This window comes from Elephas maximus, chromosome 15 (genome assembly GCF_024166365.1).
Source record: "Elephas maximus indicus isolate mEleMax1 chromosome 15, mEleMax1 primary haplotype, whole genome shotgun sequence".
NCBI lineage: Eukaryota > Metazoa > Chordata > Mammalia > Proboscidea > Elephantidae > Elephas > Elephas maximus.
The window spans coordinates 3,385,653-3,402,818 of NC_064833.1; the positions used below are offsets into that span (position 1 = coordinate 3,385,653).

The 17,166-nt window shown below is 60.0% G+C and overlaps 1 protein-coding gene across 2 annotated transcripts; it reads left to right on the forward strand.

Annotated features, from left to right (window-relative positions):
• Positions 1-631: 631 nt before the first annotated feature.
• Positions 632-16,129, forward strand: GPR20 (G protein-coupled receptor 20). 2 transcript variants are annotated; one of them, XM_049853878.1, is made up of 2 exons: positions 632-685; positions 11,061-16,129. In XM_049853878.1, the coding sequence occupies exon 2, from the start codon at positions 11,075-11,077 to the stop codon at positions 12,125-12,127; it is 1,053 nt and encodes a 350-aa protein (XP_049709835.1). In that variant the 5' UTR covers positions 632-685; positions 11,061-11,074; the 3' UTR covers positions 12,128-16,129. The 2 variants fall into 2 exon arrangements, with proteins under 2 accessions (XP_049709835.1, XP_049709836.1); XM_049853879.1 differs by having other exon boundaries at positions 649-690.
• Positions 16,130-17,166: the final 1,037 nt, after the last annotated feature.

Genomic DNA, 17,166 nt, shown 5'->3' on the forward strand with positions numbered 1-17,166 from the left:
ATGTGAAGGCACAGAGGCCCAGGCACCTCATGCGCAGGCCCTGACCATGGCACATGAGTACACATGGGTGTACACGCAGCACACACGGATGCACACACAGCACACATGGACACACACGGCACACACAGCACACACGGATGCACACACGGGCACACATGGGCACACACATGGCACACACAGCACACAAGGACCCTGAGCCTTTGTTAAGCACAGAGCCTAGGAAGCATGAGGGCTGGCCTGTGGGGGGCCATCCAGGCAGGGCAGCACAAGGGGCATGCACCCCCATGCGTTTGCCCCTTCCCAGCTGCACCAGCAAGCACTGTTCACATGCGGACCCCATGCTCTCCTGGGCAAGCTCGGGGTGAGGCAGCTTGGCCTCCACCCCTGCGTACCTCAGTTTCCTCCTCTGTCACACGGGGGCGTGGGGACTCTGGCCCTTGCTCATAGGCTCCCTCCCCTAGGGCCGGGGAAGGCTCCTCTGGGGTGGAGAGGAGGGGAGGGGAGGGAGCCCAGCCCGCCCTGCCCCGCCCCCACTGTCTTTGCCCAAAAGGAGCCGCTGGCCGGAGGAGCACGGGGCTGACGTCAGGCCCGAGGAAGCCGAGTCTGTCCGGCTGGCCAGGGTGCAGAGTGAGCAGCTGTCCTGGCCCGCTCAGGAGCCCGCTCTGCTCTCCAGCCAGTGGCCGAGGTGCGGTGAGTCTCCCACGGGGCCCCAGGCTTTCCATCTCCCCCAGGAATGGCATCCCAGAGCTGGTCATGGGAAGTAGCCTTTCCCCGCCAGGCAGACCACAGGAGAGGGGCAAGAAGCTGCCCCCAAGACCCAGGCGAAAGCTCAGGGTCGACAGGAGCTTGGAGGTCCTGCCAGGCAGGGATCCATTATACAGAGAAGAAAACTGAGGCCCCAGGGGAAGCCAGCAGCCAGGCTGGGTGACCGGAGGAGTAGGGAGAGCTTTCACGGGCACTGAGCTTGTGGGGACATTCCTCCCTGATCCCTCAGAGCTTGCGTGCCAGAGCCGCACCTGTCCTGCTGGGTCCCCAGTCCCCCTCCGTTCATTCATTCAGTCGTTCATTCAACAAACTCATGGAGCATCTGCTCAGTGCCCAAAACTGGGCCTCGGTTTCCTCCTCTGTCAAGGCAGTGGGGTGGCCCTGGAGGCCTTGTTGAGCTCAGTGTCTCCGCTGGAGCAGGGAGGGGCTGGGGCGGGGCAGGGGCAGGGCAGGGCTGGGGGGCTGCGGGGACGGGCTCTAGCTGGAGACTTGCTCTGTACAGGCCTGTCCAGCCATCCACAGCTCAGGCCCTCGGCACTAGCCCTCCCTTCCCCCCCACCATTATAGTGGTGGTGAAACTGAGGCCCAGGGTGGGCCGTCTCACCCAGCCCTCGCCTCCCCTGACTGGGCAGTTGGCGGGGGGGAGGTATGGCCCTGTGAGAAGGCAGCGGGAGCAGGGTCCCCAGGGGGTGGTGGTTGGGAACTGGCTGGTGGCCAGGCTCGCGGCTGGGCAGACACAGAGCAGCTGGCGGCCTTGGGCAGGACTGGGGCAGAAGGGGTGACAGGCAGGCAGCTAGACCTGCCCCCTGTTTTCCCCAATGTCTGGTCACTCCCAACCAGAGGGTCACACAGGGGCTCCCACCTCCTCTCCAGGGGCTGCAGGCTGTGTGTCTGTGAACGGGTCACTACTCCTTGCTGAGCTGCTGGGCTGTGTGGCCTGGGACAAGCTGCTCGACCCCTGGGCCCCACTGCCCTCAGCACAGCAGGGTGTGATCAGCTTGCTCGCAGGTATGGCAGGAGGAGACAGACAGGCTGCACAGACCCTGGGTGACAGACAGTGACACAGGCAGGAGGGTCCCCAGGGCAAAGTGCCAACCTTAGATGTGACTTAATCTCCCTGCACCTCAGCTTCCTCCCAGGTGACACAGGGCCAGCAGCACCCGCCTTTAGGTGTGCTGGGAGGAGGGAACAAGGCCCTGTGAGGACCATCTCTGCAGGCTCCCCATGAATCGTGGTGATTATAGCTCCCCCCTTGCCCCGTGGAGTGTGCCTGGGGTGGCAGGGCTCAGGGGAGCTGCGTGGGGCGCAGACTGTGAGGTGGGCGGAGACTTTCCCAGGTGACTCAGGTGCCAGGCAGAGAGCACTGCATGAGCCAGAGCCGAGAGTGCCAGGCTAAAGCTTTGTGGGCAGCCTGAGAGCCCAGGCAGGGGCTGGGCTGGTGGAGGCACAGGGCAGGCATGCCCAGGGCGAGAGACCAGGGAGAGGGAAGGCAGGAAGGCTGTCCCACCCAGAGACACCTTCGCTTCCATCAGAGTCGAAGTCTCAGCTAAGGAGACATTCAGGTGGTGGAACTTGAGGCGGAGTCAGGTGTGAAGAGCCTCCCAGGCTCCATTGCCCTTTCCCACACCTGTGAGGGACCCCTCTCACAAAGCACAGACAGGCAGGCAAAGGCCTGCCAGGAGGCGACCTGCCGTGTGGCCAGGCAGTCTGGCCTCCCTTGGAGGACTCAGTAAGGGCCCAGCTGCCCTGTGGACTGGGCACAGGCTAGGATCAGCCAAAAACAGCGGTGGCATTCTGAAGCAGATACACAGAACCAAGAATAATCGTACAAATAAACAGGCAGACAGTTCCCCAATAATGGCTATTTGGGCCTTGGAAGGCTGGAAGGGTCAGGCGCTGGGAACACAGCTCGGGTACACACAGATGCTCATGAGGACACAAACTCCCTCCGGGTCCACAGATGCCACGTCCAGGCCCTCTGTGCAGGGCACCAGGCCCTTCTCCTGATGATCCCCACCCCCACACCTGCTCCACCCTACTGGGCCTGGGCGAGTTCGAGGTTCCCACCTGGGCTTTGAAACCAGGTGGGCCTGGGTTCAACTCTCAGCTCCACCAATTCCCTGCTGTGTGACCCTGGGCTTGTCCCTCATCTCTCTGGGTTTCCATGTCCTCATCTGTCAAATCTAGGTACTCAGAGCTCCCAGCTAAGGAAAGGCTGGGACCCTTCTCCACACCTTCCCCTCCTGGGCAGTATGAAGGGGTCTCGGCCAGACCCCCAGGTGGGCTCTGCAGCCACCCTAAGTCACATGGTCTGTGGCCTGGGCCCGGCCACTTTGCTCGCATGCAGAGGGATGGTCCAGTGGGATGGTCTGGTGGGAGGCAAGCAGGTGGCCAGGCAGCCCCAAGAGAACCGTCAGAGATGGTGGGGTGCTTGCCCCACTTGCCAAGGAGGGATCCCTGCTTCCAGGTCCTTGAGCAGGTTGAACCATTAGGAGGCTCCAGGCCCTTGTCCTCCTGTTGCTGGACACACAGCAAGGACCCAGCGAACTGGGAGGGGGTGCAGGGAGTGAGGTGCAGCCCCCATCAGTGCCTGGGCATGGGGACTTGGTGTGGCATCAGCTGGACAGAGAGGGGGGCAGAGATGTGACCCACCCCCAAGGCTGGGAGCCTGTGAGAGGCTCCCAGCACCCCAGCAGTTGTAGACTGCCTTCTCTCCCTTCTGCCTGGGTTTCCACCATTAAAGCCACTGAGTCCCAGGATGTGAGGTTCTTTCAGATCCACCGGCAGCTGCTTCCGCCTAGGCCAGAGTTTCCCAAAGTGTGTTCCACAGGGTACCAGCCCCAGGAGGTTGGGCCGGGGGGATAGCTCGGGGGAGCACGCTCATTCCTCCACCTGGGAGTCCTGGGCTCATGAACCTTACCAAGGCTCTGGTAAGTCCCGCGCTGAGTGCCTACGTCACCTGGGCCCCTCCCCATACCTGAAGAGGCTGCTCTAGGCAGCGCTTTTGTTCAGGTGGGGAACCAAGAGCATCCAGCGCTCTTACTGTGCACCTTCTGTGTGCCCTGCCTGTGTGGGTGTCCACAGGTGCTTCTTACTCACCCACCCAACACCTCCTGCCGCTCTGCCCAATTCCGTTCATTCATTCAACAAATACGACTTGCAGCGTGTGTACGGGTGAGGGACCTGAAGCTCTCAGTGACGGAACGACTGGCTTAGGTTCTCTCAGGAGGCCGGGGGGAGGGGGGTGCAGCTGTGCTCTAACCAGAGCTGGGTTTTGAAGATAACTGATGAGCACAAAGGTGGTGATGGGAGAGGAGACGAGCATGGACCCAGCAGTCAGGGCAACTGGGATGGGTTTCCTGGAGGAGGTGTCTACCTGCTTGGCTGGGAAGACTGCTGAGAAGTGAGGGTGGAGCTGGGGACCAAAGCAGGCAAGGAGGTCAGAGTGTAGGAGCCAATTCCAGGGCTGCGTAAGAACTCTGGGTGGGCTGGGGAGGGGCTGGACTGGGAGGCGAGTACTGAATGCCAGGTGAGACACAGGGCCCTGCTCTGCACCCTACAGGAGCTCCTCAGGCATTCATCCAACCAGAGAAAGATGGTGCCGCCTGTGCTGGGCTGTGCTGTGCTGGAGGCACAGGTGGGGTCTCCCCCCTCCCCCTGCACCCCTACAGCACTGCCTCAAGTATATGTGCACAGTCTAACGGGGACGGGGAGGCAGGCGGTACTGGGTGCAGCAGCGCCCTGGGATGAGTCCTGGTGGAGGAAGCACCACGGAGAGGCTCCAAGAGAGCCTAGGGAGGTCCCAGCAGACTTCCTGGAGGAGGTGGCACCTGGTAAAGTCATCAAAGAAGGATGCAGGAAAGGGAGGAAGGGAGGGAGTGGGAACCAGGAGGAGGGAGCAGCTTGGGCAAAGGTCTGGAGGCCAGGGACTGCATGGGGTACTGAGGGGCTGCTGGCAGTTCCTTCTGCTACAGCATCTAGAGCCCCCCGCAGCCCCCCACAGCCCCTCGCAGCCCCTGGCAACCACCCGCAGCCCCCCACAACCCCCACAGAGCCTCACGGCCCCCCGAAGCCCCCTATAGCCCTCTGCAGCTCCCCGAAGCCCCCTACAACCCCCTGCAGCCCCCTGCAGCCCCCCCTGAAGCCCCTGCAGCTCTTGCTCTGAAGGCTGACTGCAGGCGGCAGCTGGGTGGGGGCTAGAGGTGGTGGGGAGAGATATGTAGGAACCAGAGCATAATCTCCTGCGAACATGGACACTCCCAGGGATCTGCCCACCAGGAGGGGCAGGGGTAGGGGAATACCTCCTCCCCATGCAGTGTGCCCTTGCTGTGCGCCTGCTCACCAGCCTGGTCTCGGCTAAGGCTCGGAATTCCCTGCGGGGCACTAATGTGGCCATCCCACCTCACAGACCGAGGCCAGGTGGGCGAGGGCTCCACCAGAGTCACAAGCCCTCGCTCACTGTTGGTGGGGCAATGAGCCAGGAGCCTGGGAGGGAGGCTGAACAGGTCACCTCTGGCCAGAAGCCTCCTCTCCTGGTGACCTGGATTTGGCCCAGGTTCCTGGTGCAGTGTTCGAGACCCTTCAAGGCAGCTCCTGCCCTCGGCCACCCTACCTATTCACCCCAGGCTTCTGCACTTGCCAACCCCATGTCACCTCCTCCAGGAAGCCTTCCGTCTGCCTCCCAGACAGTTGCTGGCTCCCTCCCTGGGTGCCCACAGCCCAGTGCTTCTCTCTGTCACTGTGCCTGGCCCTCTTCAATCAGGGGCCCACCTGCCCCTCCCAGAGACCCTGATGGCAGGGCTGAGGTCCCCAGCACCCAACAGGGCCTATAGAGGAACTGTGGCAATGACTAGGGGATGGTGGGCAGGGCTCTTCACCAGTGGCCCCCAGCTCCACTCCACCCCCACCCCTACTATGGACTATGGCACTTGGGAGTTGGGCGTGGGTATGAACTGGACCTGCCCCTGCTTGGTGTGGGACCGCTGGCTGTCCCCTTCCCTCCCTGGTTCTGTTTCCTTTCCTGGAAAATGGAAGGGCTGGGTGTAGGAAGCCCGAACCCTGGGAAGAGGCCCCATGGGTGGCTACCTGGCAGGGAAGTTCAGCCAAGGACAAGCCCCAGGGCCCAGCAGGGCGACCTACTGGGTATGGAGCCTCCCGGTCACTTCGTTCTCATCCATAAAGTACAGTTCACACCCTCCCTTCCCACAGGTCATAAGAGGGATCCTGACATCTTTCTCTCCTTCCCCCTCACCTCATGGCCCCATGGGGAGGGAGCAGGGGAGACAGTCAGGTCCCAAGCTAGTTAGAGAGGCCAGGAGCCAAGGGCCAGGGTAAAAGGTAGCCAATCTAGGTGCCGACATAAAGGGCTCTCCTTATCTTCAGAACAGTTCTGCAATGCAGTTGGCTAACCTGATAGATAGGGAGCACCCCATCCTCGGAGGAGTGCAAGCTGAGCTTTCACACATTTGTTCACTCACTCAACATTTATCGAACGTTACTATGCAGGCCCCTACTGTCCAGGAATTCACAGGCCACTGGGGACACCTTGCACATTGCCAGACAAATGACAGAGCCATGGGTGCTGTGACAGCCACTTGAGGCAATCAGGAAGGGCTTTCTGAAGGAAGAAGCACCAGAACTGAGAAGAGCTGGCAGATGGATAAGAACAGTAATGAGTATTTTAGTCACAAGTGACAGAACTCAACTCATAGTGACTTAAGCTAAAGGGGGAGATAATGACTTCATATAACTAAACATATATAGCCATATATATAGACAAAAACCAAAAAACCAAACTGGTTGCTGGCGAGTCGATTCCGTTGCATAACGGCCTATAGGACAGAGTAGAACTGCCCCATAGGTTTCCAAGGAGCACCTGGTAGATTTGAACTGCAGACCTTTAGGTTAGCAGCCAAATGCTTAACCACTGTACCACCAGGGCCCCATGTATAGATATATATAATATTAATATATTGCAGATATCTGCTTCAGGCAGGGCTGGATCCAGGTGTTTGAACCATACCCTCAGGCTGGGTTTCTCCTCTTTATGCCTCTTTACTCTGCTTCCCTCTCAGCTGATTTTTTCCTGAGGAATATGACCATCAGGACCTTGAGACTTGTATCTGACTGGCTTGGCTACCCCAGGGGAGAAAAAGCTGCCAGCAAAAGTCCCAGGGCTGCTGGGGATTGGCTAGGGTTATAAGGCCACCTACAGCCAATCACTGTGTGTGTCAGCAGAGGCAGGGAGAAGGGAGCAGACATTTCGTGTTACAGGAGCCCAAAGCCCGAGGCTAGCGGACTGAGCAGGGCTAAGCCACAGGAGGACTTGATCCACAAATGATGCAGGGAGGCCGGACCATCCTGCCTGGGGGTCTGGAAAAGGCCCCCTATCCTGGGAAGCATTGGGCCTGGGTCTCGTCCCCACTGTGTCCCTCTGCCCCACTCCCTGAAAGGTCCCTGGACAGGTCCTGAAGATTTGTGCCTGAAGGTCAGAGACTCATGCAGGGGCCTCCATGCAGCCAAAGCTCTCCAAAGAGGCACAGGTGTGTTCTAGTCCTTGGAGACCTCAGAGTCACCTGCCCATTGTATAGATGGGGACGACAAGGCCTCAGGAGGGCCTGGGCAGGGTGGAGGAATCCTGACCCTTCCTTCTGTGACACTTCATATCCTCTGAGACAGGCTGGGGGGCGGGGAGAGATGCAGAGACAAACTTGAGTTCCCCACAGACAGAAACCAAGGTGGGAGAGAAAGACAGCTGGTGGGGGTGCTTAGCTCTGGGGTCTCCCCCTCCTCCCCTCCCACACAGCTGTTCAGTCTCACCCAGGTCCAGGGTTCCTCCTTGGGTGGGGGCTGAGCAGAGTCCACCTGCAGGCCTGGCCCAGGGCCCCTTTCCACCCCTCCCACAGTTCTATGAAGTGGTCCTCCCTTCTTACTCCTCGCCTTTGCTCCACTGTGTCCTCGACCACGGGGACCTGACCCCCATGCCGCCTCGCATCTAGATCCTTCTGAGGCCCTTCCAGTGCCATGTCCCCCTTGGAGGCCCCCAGGCAGAACTCATGGCCCCCCCAACCCCCATCATCCTCTATGCCCTCAGCCTGGAGCTTGCTTGTCCTGTTTAATAAAACTTCCCATTGTTCAAGCACCTACTGTGTGCTTGACAAGGCATCCACACAACCCTCAAAGGCAGATTCTAATTTTGCCCGTTTTACAGCTGGGGAAGCTGAGGCTGACAGACTTGAAGGTCACAGGGTCTGTTCAGAGATAAAGCCAGGCTTTGAATGGCTATACTCCAGCCCCCAGTGCCCCCCGCTCCCGCTGAGTGTCTATGTGCACTGTGCCCCTGAGAGCAGTCCTGTGTCCCTCTGTTCTGCCCCTGGCACCCACCCCAGGGAAGTGCCCACTTGTGGGCAGGTGGAACCAGGCTCTGGGCCTGCGGACAGTGCTGCTACGTGGAGGCCTCCCAGCCTGGGATGGCTGCCCGGAACAATTTCTGGGCCCCAGCCCCAGTACCACACTGGGCACTAGAAGAACATGGTACTGGCCCCTGCCCACTGGCTCCAGCCATCTGGCTCCAGGCCACAGGGTCCACTCTGCCTCAGCCAGGGCCCAGGGTGTCTGCCAGAAAAGGGACAGGTCCGTTTTGCCCAGACACAGGCCTGGCCTGGCGAAACTGGCCTCAGGACAGGGCTGTGCCTCCCCTCTCAGTCTTGAACCCAGGTCGCTGTGACCGCTACTGGCTCATAGCCTGGGGCCCTGAGGGCCAGGCCATGCTGTCCCCACCGGGGAGCAGAACATCCTCCTCCCCAGACCATCGCCACTTTCCCCTCATTCCAGGCTATATTTAGAGGCCGAATGAGGAGGGAGGGCACATACGGCAGGGAGGGGGTACTGCCATGCCCACCCCCGGTGGGAGGGGGCCTGGGTGCCCACCTGCCCTTGCCTCAGAAGGACCAAGTTCAATTCCCTCCTGGAGCCTCAGTTTCCTCATCTGCAGCTGGGGGAAGGAGAAGGAGGGAGTCATAATGGCGTCACACCCTCCTCTCCACAGGGACCAACTCCGGAAATGGGGAGACAGGCAGGAAGAAGGTTCTGTAGTTTCATTAAGCTACCGGCTGCCCTCGAGCCAGCTCCAACTCATGGCAGCCCCATGCGTGTCAGAGTACAACTGTGTGGTGGCATCATTACAGCTGTTGTTCAAATGCTCCCTCAGCCTCGCCAGAGGTGCCAGAGGTGACCACATGGCCTGAGCCCACCCTCCTGTGGGCGCATACACCAAGGCCCAGCCTGGCCAGCAGGCTGGGGGTGGGGGCTGTAAGTGTAGACAGTGGGAGGAGGGGCAGAGGACAGGCCTTGGGGCTGGACACTCAGAGGCTGGGACAGAGGAGCAAGCCACGGTGGAGGTGAGAGGGACGGCAGGCAGGGCCGTGCGTCACTGACAGCACAGGGTGGGTGGCGGTCACTGCTGAGGGGCCAAGGTGCCTACCAGATGAGCATACCCTTGACGAAAACAGATTCAGGGATGCGGAGGGGGAACATCGGAAGGAACAGATGAGGAATTAGCAGAGCTCAGGCCACTGAGACCAATGGGAAACCAAGGCCCAGAAAATGTCCCCAGGGCTCCATCCTGCTCCTTCTCCCAGGTGCTGCAGGAGGATGGGGGTGGGTGTGGGGGCGCCAGGGAGCAGGGAAGCCCCCCAGAGAGCCGGCCCGAGGACCTGTGATCAGTGGGTCCTCCCAGCAGCCACCTGGGGCAGATAACCAGGGTACGGGTCCCAGAAGGAAGGGGGCCCTGCCGGCAACCTCTCTCAGCCTGAGAACGGAGCCGGTCGTCTGCCCTGTGAGAGCATCTCCCGCCCTTGGTGAGCGACGGTCCCTCTGCTGTGCCCACCCCGGCCAGGCTGGACATGGGTCCCCAACCCCCTGAGAGGCAGAGCTCAGAGTCTCATTGTCACTGGGGTGGGGGCTGCCCACAAGAGCCTCTTACCCAAGCTGGGTAGCGGTTGGCACAGAGCGGCACTGTCCACCCCAATCACAGCATTTGGCCACCAGGAGGGCAAGTTAGTGGGCAGGGGGCTTCCTTCCTCTCCAGGTGGGGAGGGGTCACTGTGCCCTGAAGGTCCTACTTGCCCACCCCTCCCCCCTGCCTCTCCCCAAAGGCCTCTCCTTTCTCCTGAAAAAGCCAGAAATGTCCTTATTTGGAGGATCAGCCCCGGCTGGGGTGGTGGGTGGGGTCCTGTTAACCCTTCATATATAAATAGAGGGATAAATCACTGCTGAGTTAAACACCAGTAGGCAGGAACATAAACAGAGGGGGCAGCCCCAGCCCAGCCCCCCACCTGCCCCCTTGTCCTCCCAGCCCAGCCCCCACCCGCCTCTCCCCCTCCCCCTGGGATGAGGGAAGCACAGTGTTTATTTTACTTGCACCCGGTGGGTGGTGGGTCATCTGCAGCCAGCCCTGACTTCAGTGCAGGCCCCAGCCAGCTACCCCATGTGGCCTTGGCAGCCTCTGTGGGCCGGGTGATAACAAGCGAGCCCCCGCTTGGGGCTAGAAAGGAACTGGTGAGAAGCCCCTGAGGTGCCCGCTGGGGCTGGCTCCCAGCCCTCCATCCCTGGGCCCTTGTTTGGAGCGTGGCCCCTCTGCCAGCCTGGAGGAGGCGAGAACAGATGGGTGGCCTGGAGGATGGGGGCCGTGAGAATAGACCTGGTGCAGCATGTGGGGCAAGCATCTCAGAGGTTCCCACCGTGTTCCAAGCTCCAAGTGGACGGGGCCCTTTGCCAGGATTAGGTGAGTTCATCCTCCCAGCAGCTCTAGGATCCCAACTATCCAGTTTAGGAAGCAAGGCACAGAGAGATTAAGTGGCTGCCAAGGATGCACAGCCAGCAAGCAGAGGAGCCAGGATTCGATACGGAGCCAGGACCTCATACCCTACATGGAAGCTGGTGGTCTACCCTGCACCACAGCCCGTCACCTTCCTTTCTCTCTCGGTCCCCACAAAAGTTCTTTCCTCCTTGCAGCTTAGGAACCCAGCCCTAAATGTAGCATTTTGCCAAAGATGCAGGCTGGTGAGTGCCAGGGTTGGCACCTAAGCCGTGCTGACACCAAGTGCCTATGCCTCCGCCGTGCTCTAAGCTGGGTCTGGGTGGACAACCAAGGCCCCAGGACCAGCCTGGGCAAAGGCATGGGGCAGGAAATGTGGGGTGTGCAGTGGGCAGGCGAGCTGGTCAGGACCTGGGCCTCCAGGCAGGGCCCCAAACACCCAGCCAGAGCCTTGGGTAACCCATCTCCTTCCTTCCAGGCCCAGCCACCATCATGCCGTCCGCGTCTCTGGCAGGGCCCTCGGCCACGGTGGCCCCCAATGCCACAGCCCGCCCCACACCAAGGACCAACAGCAGTGTGCCAGATATGCCCCTGTTCCACCTGTTTGCCCGGCTGGACGAGGAGCTGCACGTGGGCTTCCCAGGCCTGTGGCTGGCGCTGATGGCGGTGCACGGTGCCATCTTCCTGGTGGGGCTGGTGCTCAACGGGCTAGCACTGTATGTTTTCTGCTGCCGCACCCAGGCCAAGACGCCGTCAGTCATGTACACCATCAACCTGGTGGTGACCGACCTGCTGGTGGGCCTGTCACTGCCCACACGCTTTGCCGTCTTCTACGGCACCCGCGGCTGCCTGCGCTGCGCCTTCCCGCACGTCTTCGGCTACTTCCTCAACATGCACTGTTCCATCCTCTTCCTCACCTGCATCTGCGTGGACCGCTACCTGGCCATCGTGCGGCCTGATGGCTCCCGCCGCTGGCGCCAGCCCGCCTGTGCCAGGGTCGTGTGCGCCTTGGTGTGGCTGGCGGCTGGCGCTGTGACGCTGTCGGTGCTCAGCGTAGAGGCTGGAGGGGCACCCTGCTGCCGTGTCTTAGCGCTGACCGTGCTGGAGTTCCTCCTGCCGCTGCTGGTCATCAGCGTGTTCACAGGCCGCATGGTGTGCGCGCTGTCGAGACCAGGCCTGCTGCGCCAGGGACGTCAGCGCCGGGTGCGCGCCGTACAGCTCCTGCTCACCGTGCTAGCCATCTTCCTCGTCTGCTTCACACCCTTCCACGCCCGCCAGGTGGTCGTGGCGCTGTGGCCCGACCTGCCGCACCACACCAGCCTGGTGGCCTACCATGTGGCCGTGACCCTCAGTAGCCTTAACAGCTGCATGGACCCTATTGTCTACTGCTTCGTCACCAGTGGCTTCCAGGCCACCGTCCGCAGCCTCTTCCACCGGCGTGGAGTGGAGTACGAGCCCGGCATCAGCGACACAGTCATCATGCACAAAAGCGCCAAGGGCCTGCCCACCCTCACACAAGCCCTGGCTAACGGGCCTGAGGCTTAGTCAGCCAGGCTCTGGAAGGGGGTCAAGGGTCAGGACTGGACTGGGCTGTGGCTCAGAGTACCCTCCTCATGCTAGGTCATCCGCTGTGCCAGGGGTGGCAAATCAGGTTTATCCTGATCGACTGTGATTGCTGCCCAGGGCCATGCATTGAGAAAGATCCTAAGGCCCCTGTGCTGTCATCGATTAGCAATGTCTGCCATGGGCTTCAGATGGGTTGTAGTGGACCGAGTGCCAATTATTTGCCATCCCTGGGGTATACTGTGTCCACTGAACACTCAGAGGGATGCCAGGAGCTGCTTCTTGCTGGGACCATTTTGCCCCCAGAAGGGGTTCCCCAGAAAGAGAGACAGAGATTGTTCAGGTAGGGGGGATTCCCAGGAGGGCTAAAAAACCTGAGGAAGTCCATATACGCATGGACATGGAAGAGGAAGAACAGAGGGGAAATGGCAGGAGAAGCCCGTGTTACGTGATTGGAAGGGAGGGGATCATGCCTCTCTAGGACCCCTGCCTCACCACAAGACAGTATGACGTTCATGGGGTGCTTTGCTGTGAGCAAGTGCTGTGACATCTCGGTTGACACTTCAGCCACAACAGAGGGTCTGTTTCACCATCTCACGGTGCTGGGGGGTTGAGAGGAACTTGTAGGTGCCATGCTGGGTGATGGCAGAGCCAGAATCAGATCCAGCTCCATCTCCTCTGAAGCCCCTGTCCGTGCCTCCCGTGTGGATACCGCTTAAATCTCCCCACAGCTCCTACTCCAGGGGCCATCTCCGCAGACCCTGCCTGCTGCCCTGGGGGCGTGGCAGGGCTTGTGCCTCGTCCTACAGATGTGAAGACCAAGAACAAGGACATGCAGTGACTGGAAACTGGGCCTCCCACCCCAGGACCACCATCTCCCTGGACACAAGCCCTTTGCCCCGCCCCTCTCCAGGGGCAGCCCGGGACACTGAGCAGCTGCTCTTGCTGACTCATCACATTTCTCCCTGCCCTCTCTGGGGAGGAGGTATTTCTCTGGCTTGGGCCGCTGATCACTTCCTCCAAGCTGGACTCCAGGACTGCTTCCCACGTGCCCTCTGTCAAGATCTGAGCTCCCATGAACCCTTTCAAGACTTGTGCACGGGGAGGGGTCTGTGATGGAGGAGGAGCTCTGGGCACTGGGGCAGGGCATCTCCAGCCACCAAGCTCCACACTTGGACTTGGCCACAACCTCTGAAGCAGACAGGATGATCTTGAGGACCTGGAATCTGGGCCACAGATTTGCCCTTTGTTACAGAGAAGTGTCCTACGTGTCTGGGGTGACCTGGATGGGAGCAGGAGGCCGCAGGAGGAGGAGGAGGCAGACCAGAACCCCCCATATTGGCTCTAGGAAGAGTATTCTGTCCCCCAAGGTGCAGAGTGCTGGAGAGAGGTCAGCCTGGGAGGCAGGACATCCAGTTAGGTCCCCATTTTACAGATGAGGAAACCGAGGCTCAGAGAGGGAAAAGGCCTTGCTGCAGGACACAGTGTGAGTACCCTAGCACTCAAGGCCAGTACTGTCTTCACCACCCCCAACTGGGGCCCCATGGCCCAGAAGGAGAGGGAACGCTGGAGCTGGAGTCTCTGACTCCAGGACCTTGTGGGGAGTGCAGGGTTGAGGGATGTCGGCTCCAGGCCTCCCGACTGGGAGGGCCTGGAGTCCAGAAGGATCAAATGCGGGCTCACGGCCGCACAACAAGCTGGTGGGGGAGCTGGGACTTCTGAGAGGCAGTTGGCTTCCTCATCATCATCACAGCCACCGACATTCCTGGTCCTTACTGGGTGCCAGGCCCAGGGGCCCCCACAACCAGCATCTCCCCTCTGTGCCTCCTCCCCTGCCCCTCCAGTGCCAGGTTCCCACCAGCCCCTCCTCTAGGAGAGAAGGGTGGGACCTGCCACTACTGAGGACTACTGTGTGCCGGCACTGAAACCACCCTGCCCCCACTGGGAAGGGGCAGTACTCCTCCCAGATCCACAGGCCCACCAGAGGAGGAGCCTGGCTGACTCTGAGGGTGGAGGGAGCCAGGGCATGGGGCTGGCTGTCCAGAGACTGTCACAGCAGGCCAATACTGGGCCGTAAAGGGGTATGAGGCTGGGTTTTCAGGCAAGGAGATACCACAGAACTTCCTCTTTCCAAGGGCTGCCAGCTGGCACCCAGGCAGGCACAGGTCCAAACCAAAGCAGGCCAGAGGGTCAGTGTCAGAGGGTCGGTGGCAGAGATTCAGCCCCAGCCCCCTCTGCGCTCTCTCTCCTAGGGTGTCTTAGTTATCTAGTGCTGCTATAACAGAAATATCACAAGCGGATGGTTTTAACACACAAATTTATTCTCTCACAGTCTAGCAGACTAGAAATCTGACTTCAGGGCACCAGCTCCAGGGGAAGACTTTCTCTGTCAGCTGTGGTGGAAGGTCCTTGTCATCAATCGTCCCCTAGTCTAGGAGCTTCTCAGCACAGGGACCCTAGGTCCAAAGGACACACTGCTCTCCTGGCTCTTGTTTCTTGGTGGTATGAGGTCCCCACATCTCTCTGCTCACTTCTCTCTTTTATAGCTCAGAAGAGGCTGATTTAAAACACAGCCTAATCTTGTAGATTGAGTGCTGCCTCATTAACATAACTGCCTCTAATCCTGCCTCATTAGCATCATACAGGTAGGATTTACAACGCATAGGAAAATCACATCAGATGACAAAATGGTGGACAACCACACAATACCAGGAATCATGGCCTAGCCAAGTTAACACACATTTTTGGGGGACGCAGTTCAATCCATAACACAGGGTCATGGTGCCCAGCAGCTCCTAAACTACTTGAGCTCATGTGGGGACCCCCTGCACCCACACTCACAAGTCATCCAGTCAGAGACCCTGGGCTCCATTTGTTAAGGACTCTGGGTTCTCTTGCTCCATCCCAGGGGGACCGTCCCCTCGGAGCCCCTAAGACCACCCACCAGCTCCCCCTCTGAGCCTTGATTCCCTGGCTGTACCCTGGGGACCATCTCTCTGGGCCATTACTATGGAGGCAGAGGGCAGTGGGAGGGACCCTCAGGCAGGGGCAACAGTGTAGCAAAGATGGGACCAAGTTTGGCCTCTCTGGGGGCCAGTGAGGGCCTGCACCAGCCCCACCCCTCTACACTCTCAATTCCACAGCCCCTGCTTTCACAGCACATGCCCCCAATGTCCCGTTCACCACTGGCCCTTCCCATGACCTCATCCAAGCTCTCCCATCCTGCTTCCAGCCCTGGTTCTCACTGCAATCCACACTAAGGAGTGAATGGCTGATAATAGCTGACTACCCTGACTTGGAGGTGGAGGGTTTGCAATTTTTCTGGAACAATCCGTTCCTCCTGGAGGAGGGGTCTCTAAGGTGGGTGGAGACATAAGCACTGCCTGTGTAGCCTTCGTTCACACCCATTAGTGCACCAGCCCCCATGACAACCAGTTATGGAGATGAGAACCCCAGGAGCAGAACTGGGACTCAAGCCCTTTGTCACCACGTCTGAAAATCCACAGGTCATTGTTGGCTCCCTGGGGCCTCGACGCTTTCTCAGATGATCAAGCAAAGGACACTTGAAGGCCAAGGCCACCATTCGTGCTTGGCGGGGCTGGCCACCTGTCTTCTGGGACTGAGGCCTGGGCTTTGGGGGCCAGAAGGCGAACACACAGTGCCTGTGCTAGGCCAGACTCAGTCTCCCTGAACCCGACTTCTCTCCTAGCCTTGCAGCGGGAGAGCAGAGGGCTGGGGAACTGTTCAACCCATGACCTTGTCCGGGCCCCCAGAGCAGGCAGGGCTCCATCGACTTCCTCCAACCCTTGCTCCCTCCTCCTGATGGCTGACTCACTCTGGTGGGGACCCAGGCCTAGGAGCCTCTGGAGACCAGACCAGACCAGAGTTGTCCTTGGTCTCACAGAAGCCAGGCTGCTAGGTCTCTACGTCCCCCCTCCCCATAGCCCCCTTCCTGGATTGTCAAGAAGCAGAGTGACGTGAGCTGGCGTGTGTATTTATATCCGATGTAAACACTCTCCTGACGAGAAGTCTTTGCCCTGAATTAAAGCTGTTTATTCCCTTCTTGCCCATAACTGAGCTCCCTGGCTGTCCAGCAGCGGTCAGGTGGGGGACCCTGAGCCAGGTGGGGGGTCTCCATGTCCCCTCCCTTCTGCAGATGGGTGGGAGCTGCCCAGGAAGGCTGTGGCAGTGGGTTCCTGGTGGGGCAGGTCTAGGGACCTCGAGCCCAGCCCTGCTCTATCGGGCACGGGACGGAGAGGTTCAGTGACGGACTCGTGGGCACAGTGGCTGGAGGAACGGCACAGCCCAGCATGATGGTCCTTGCCCTCTTCCTGGTCCCAACTCCATCTGCCGGGGAACAGAACATGGACACAGATGTGGATGGGGCAGCCAGAATGGCCCACAGTGCCCCGTTACATCATATCACCAGAGGTATGCCTCGGATGGAGAAGGAGGGGATGGAGCAGCTGGCCAAGGGAGAGAAAACTGGCACTCCTTGCGGGCCTACTAACTGCCTGCTGGGTTGTCCCAGTTTCTGAACCTCACCCCACTTCACAGATGAGGAAACCGAGGCTCTGAGAGTTACCCCAGCAGGGGCTTGAATTCAGGCCTCCTGCTGCCCAGCACTCAGCTCACACATGGCAGGGTCTCCCACCGGGCCAGGGAAGCACGGAGGTGGCAGGGGGGCTGGCCGGACGGGGCCCATCACTCTCTCCATCTGGCACCCTCTGAGGCCGGAGGCGTCTGGAGGTAAATATTACAGCCTGTTTAGATTAGGCTCCATTAACAGCAGGAAATGTCAGCTCGGCGCCCGCCCAGCTTCCTGGAGGCCTGAGGAGGGAGTGGGGTGTCCTGTGGGAGATGGATATCCCCAGTTCTGATTTATCAGCTGGTCCACACAGGGCCCACAACTTCCAGCCCCCATGTCTCCCTGCTTCCGACACCGGCTCCTCCTCCCAACATGCCCCTCTCCACCCACTGCTCAAGGGCACCTCCTGCAGGAAGCTTCTGTATTCCCAGGG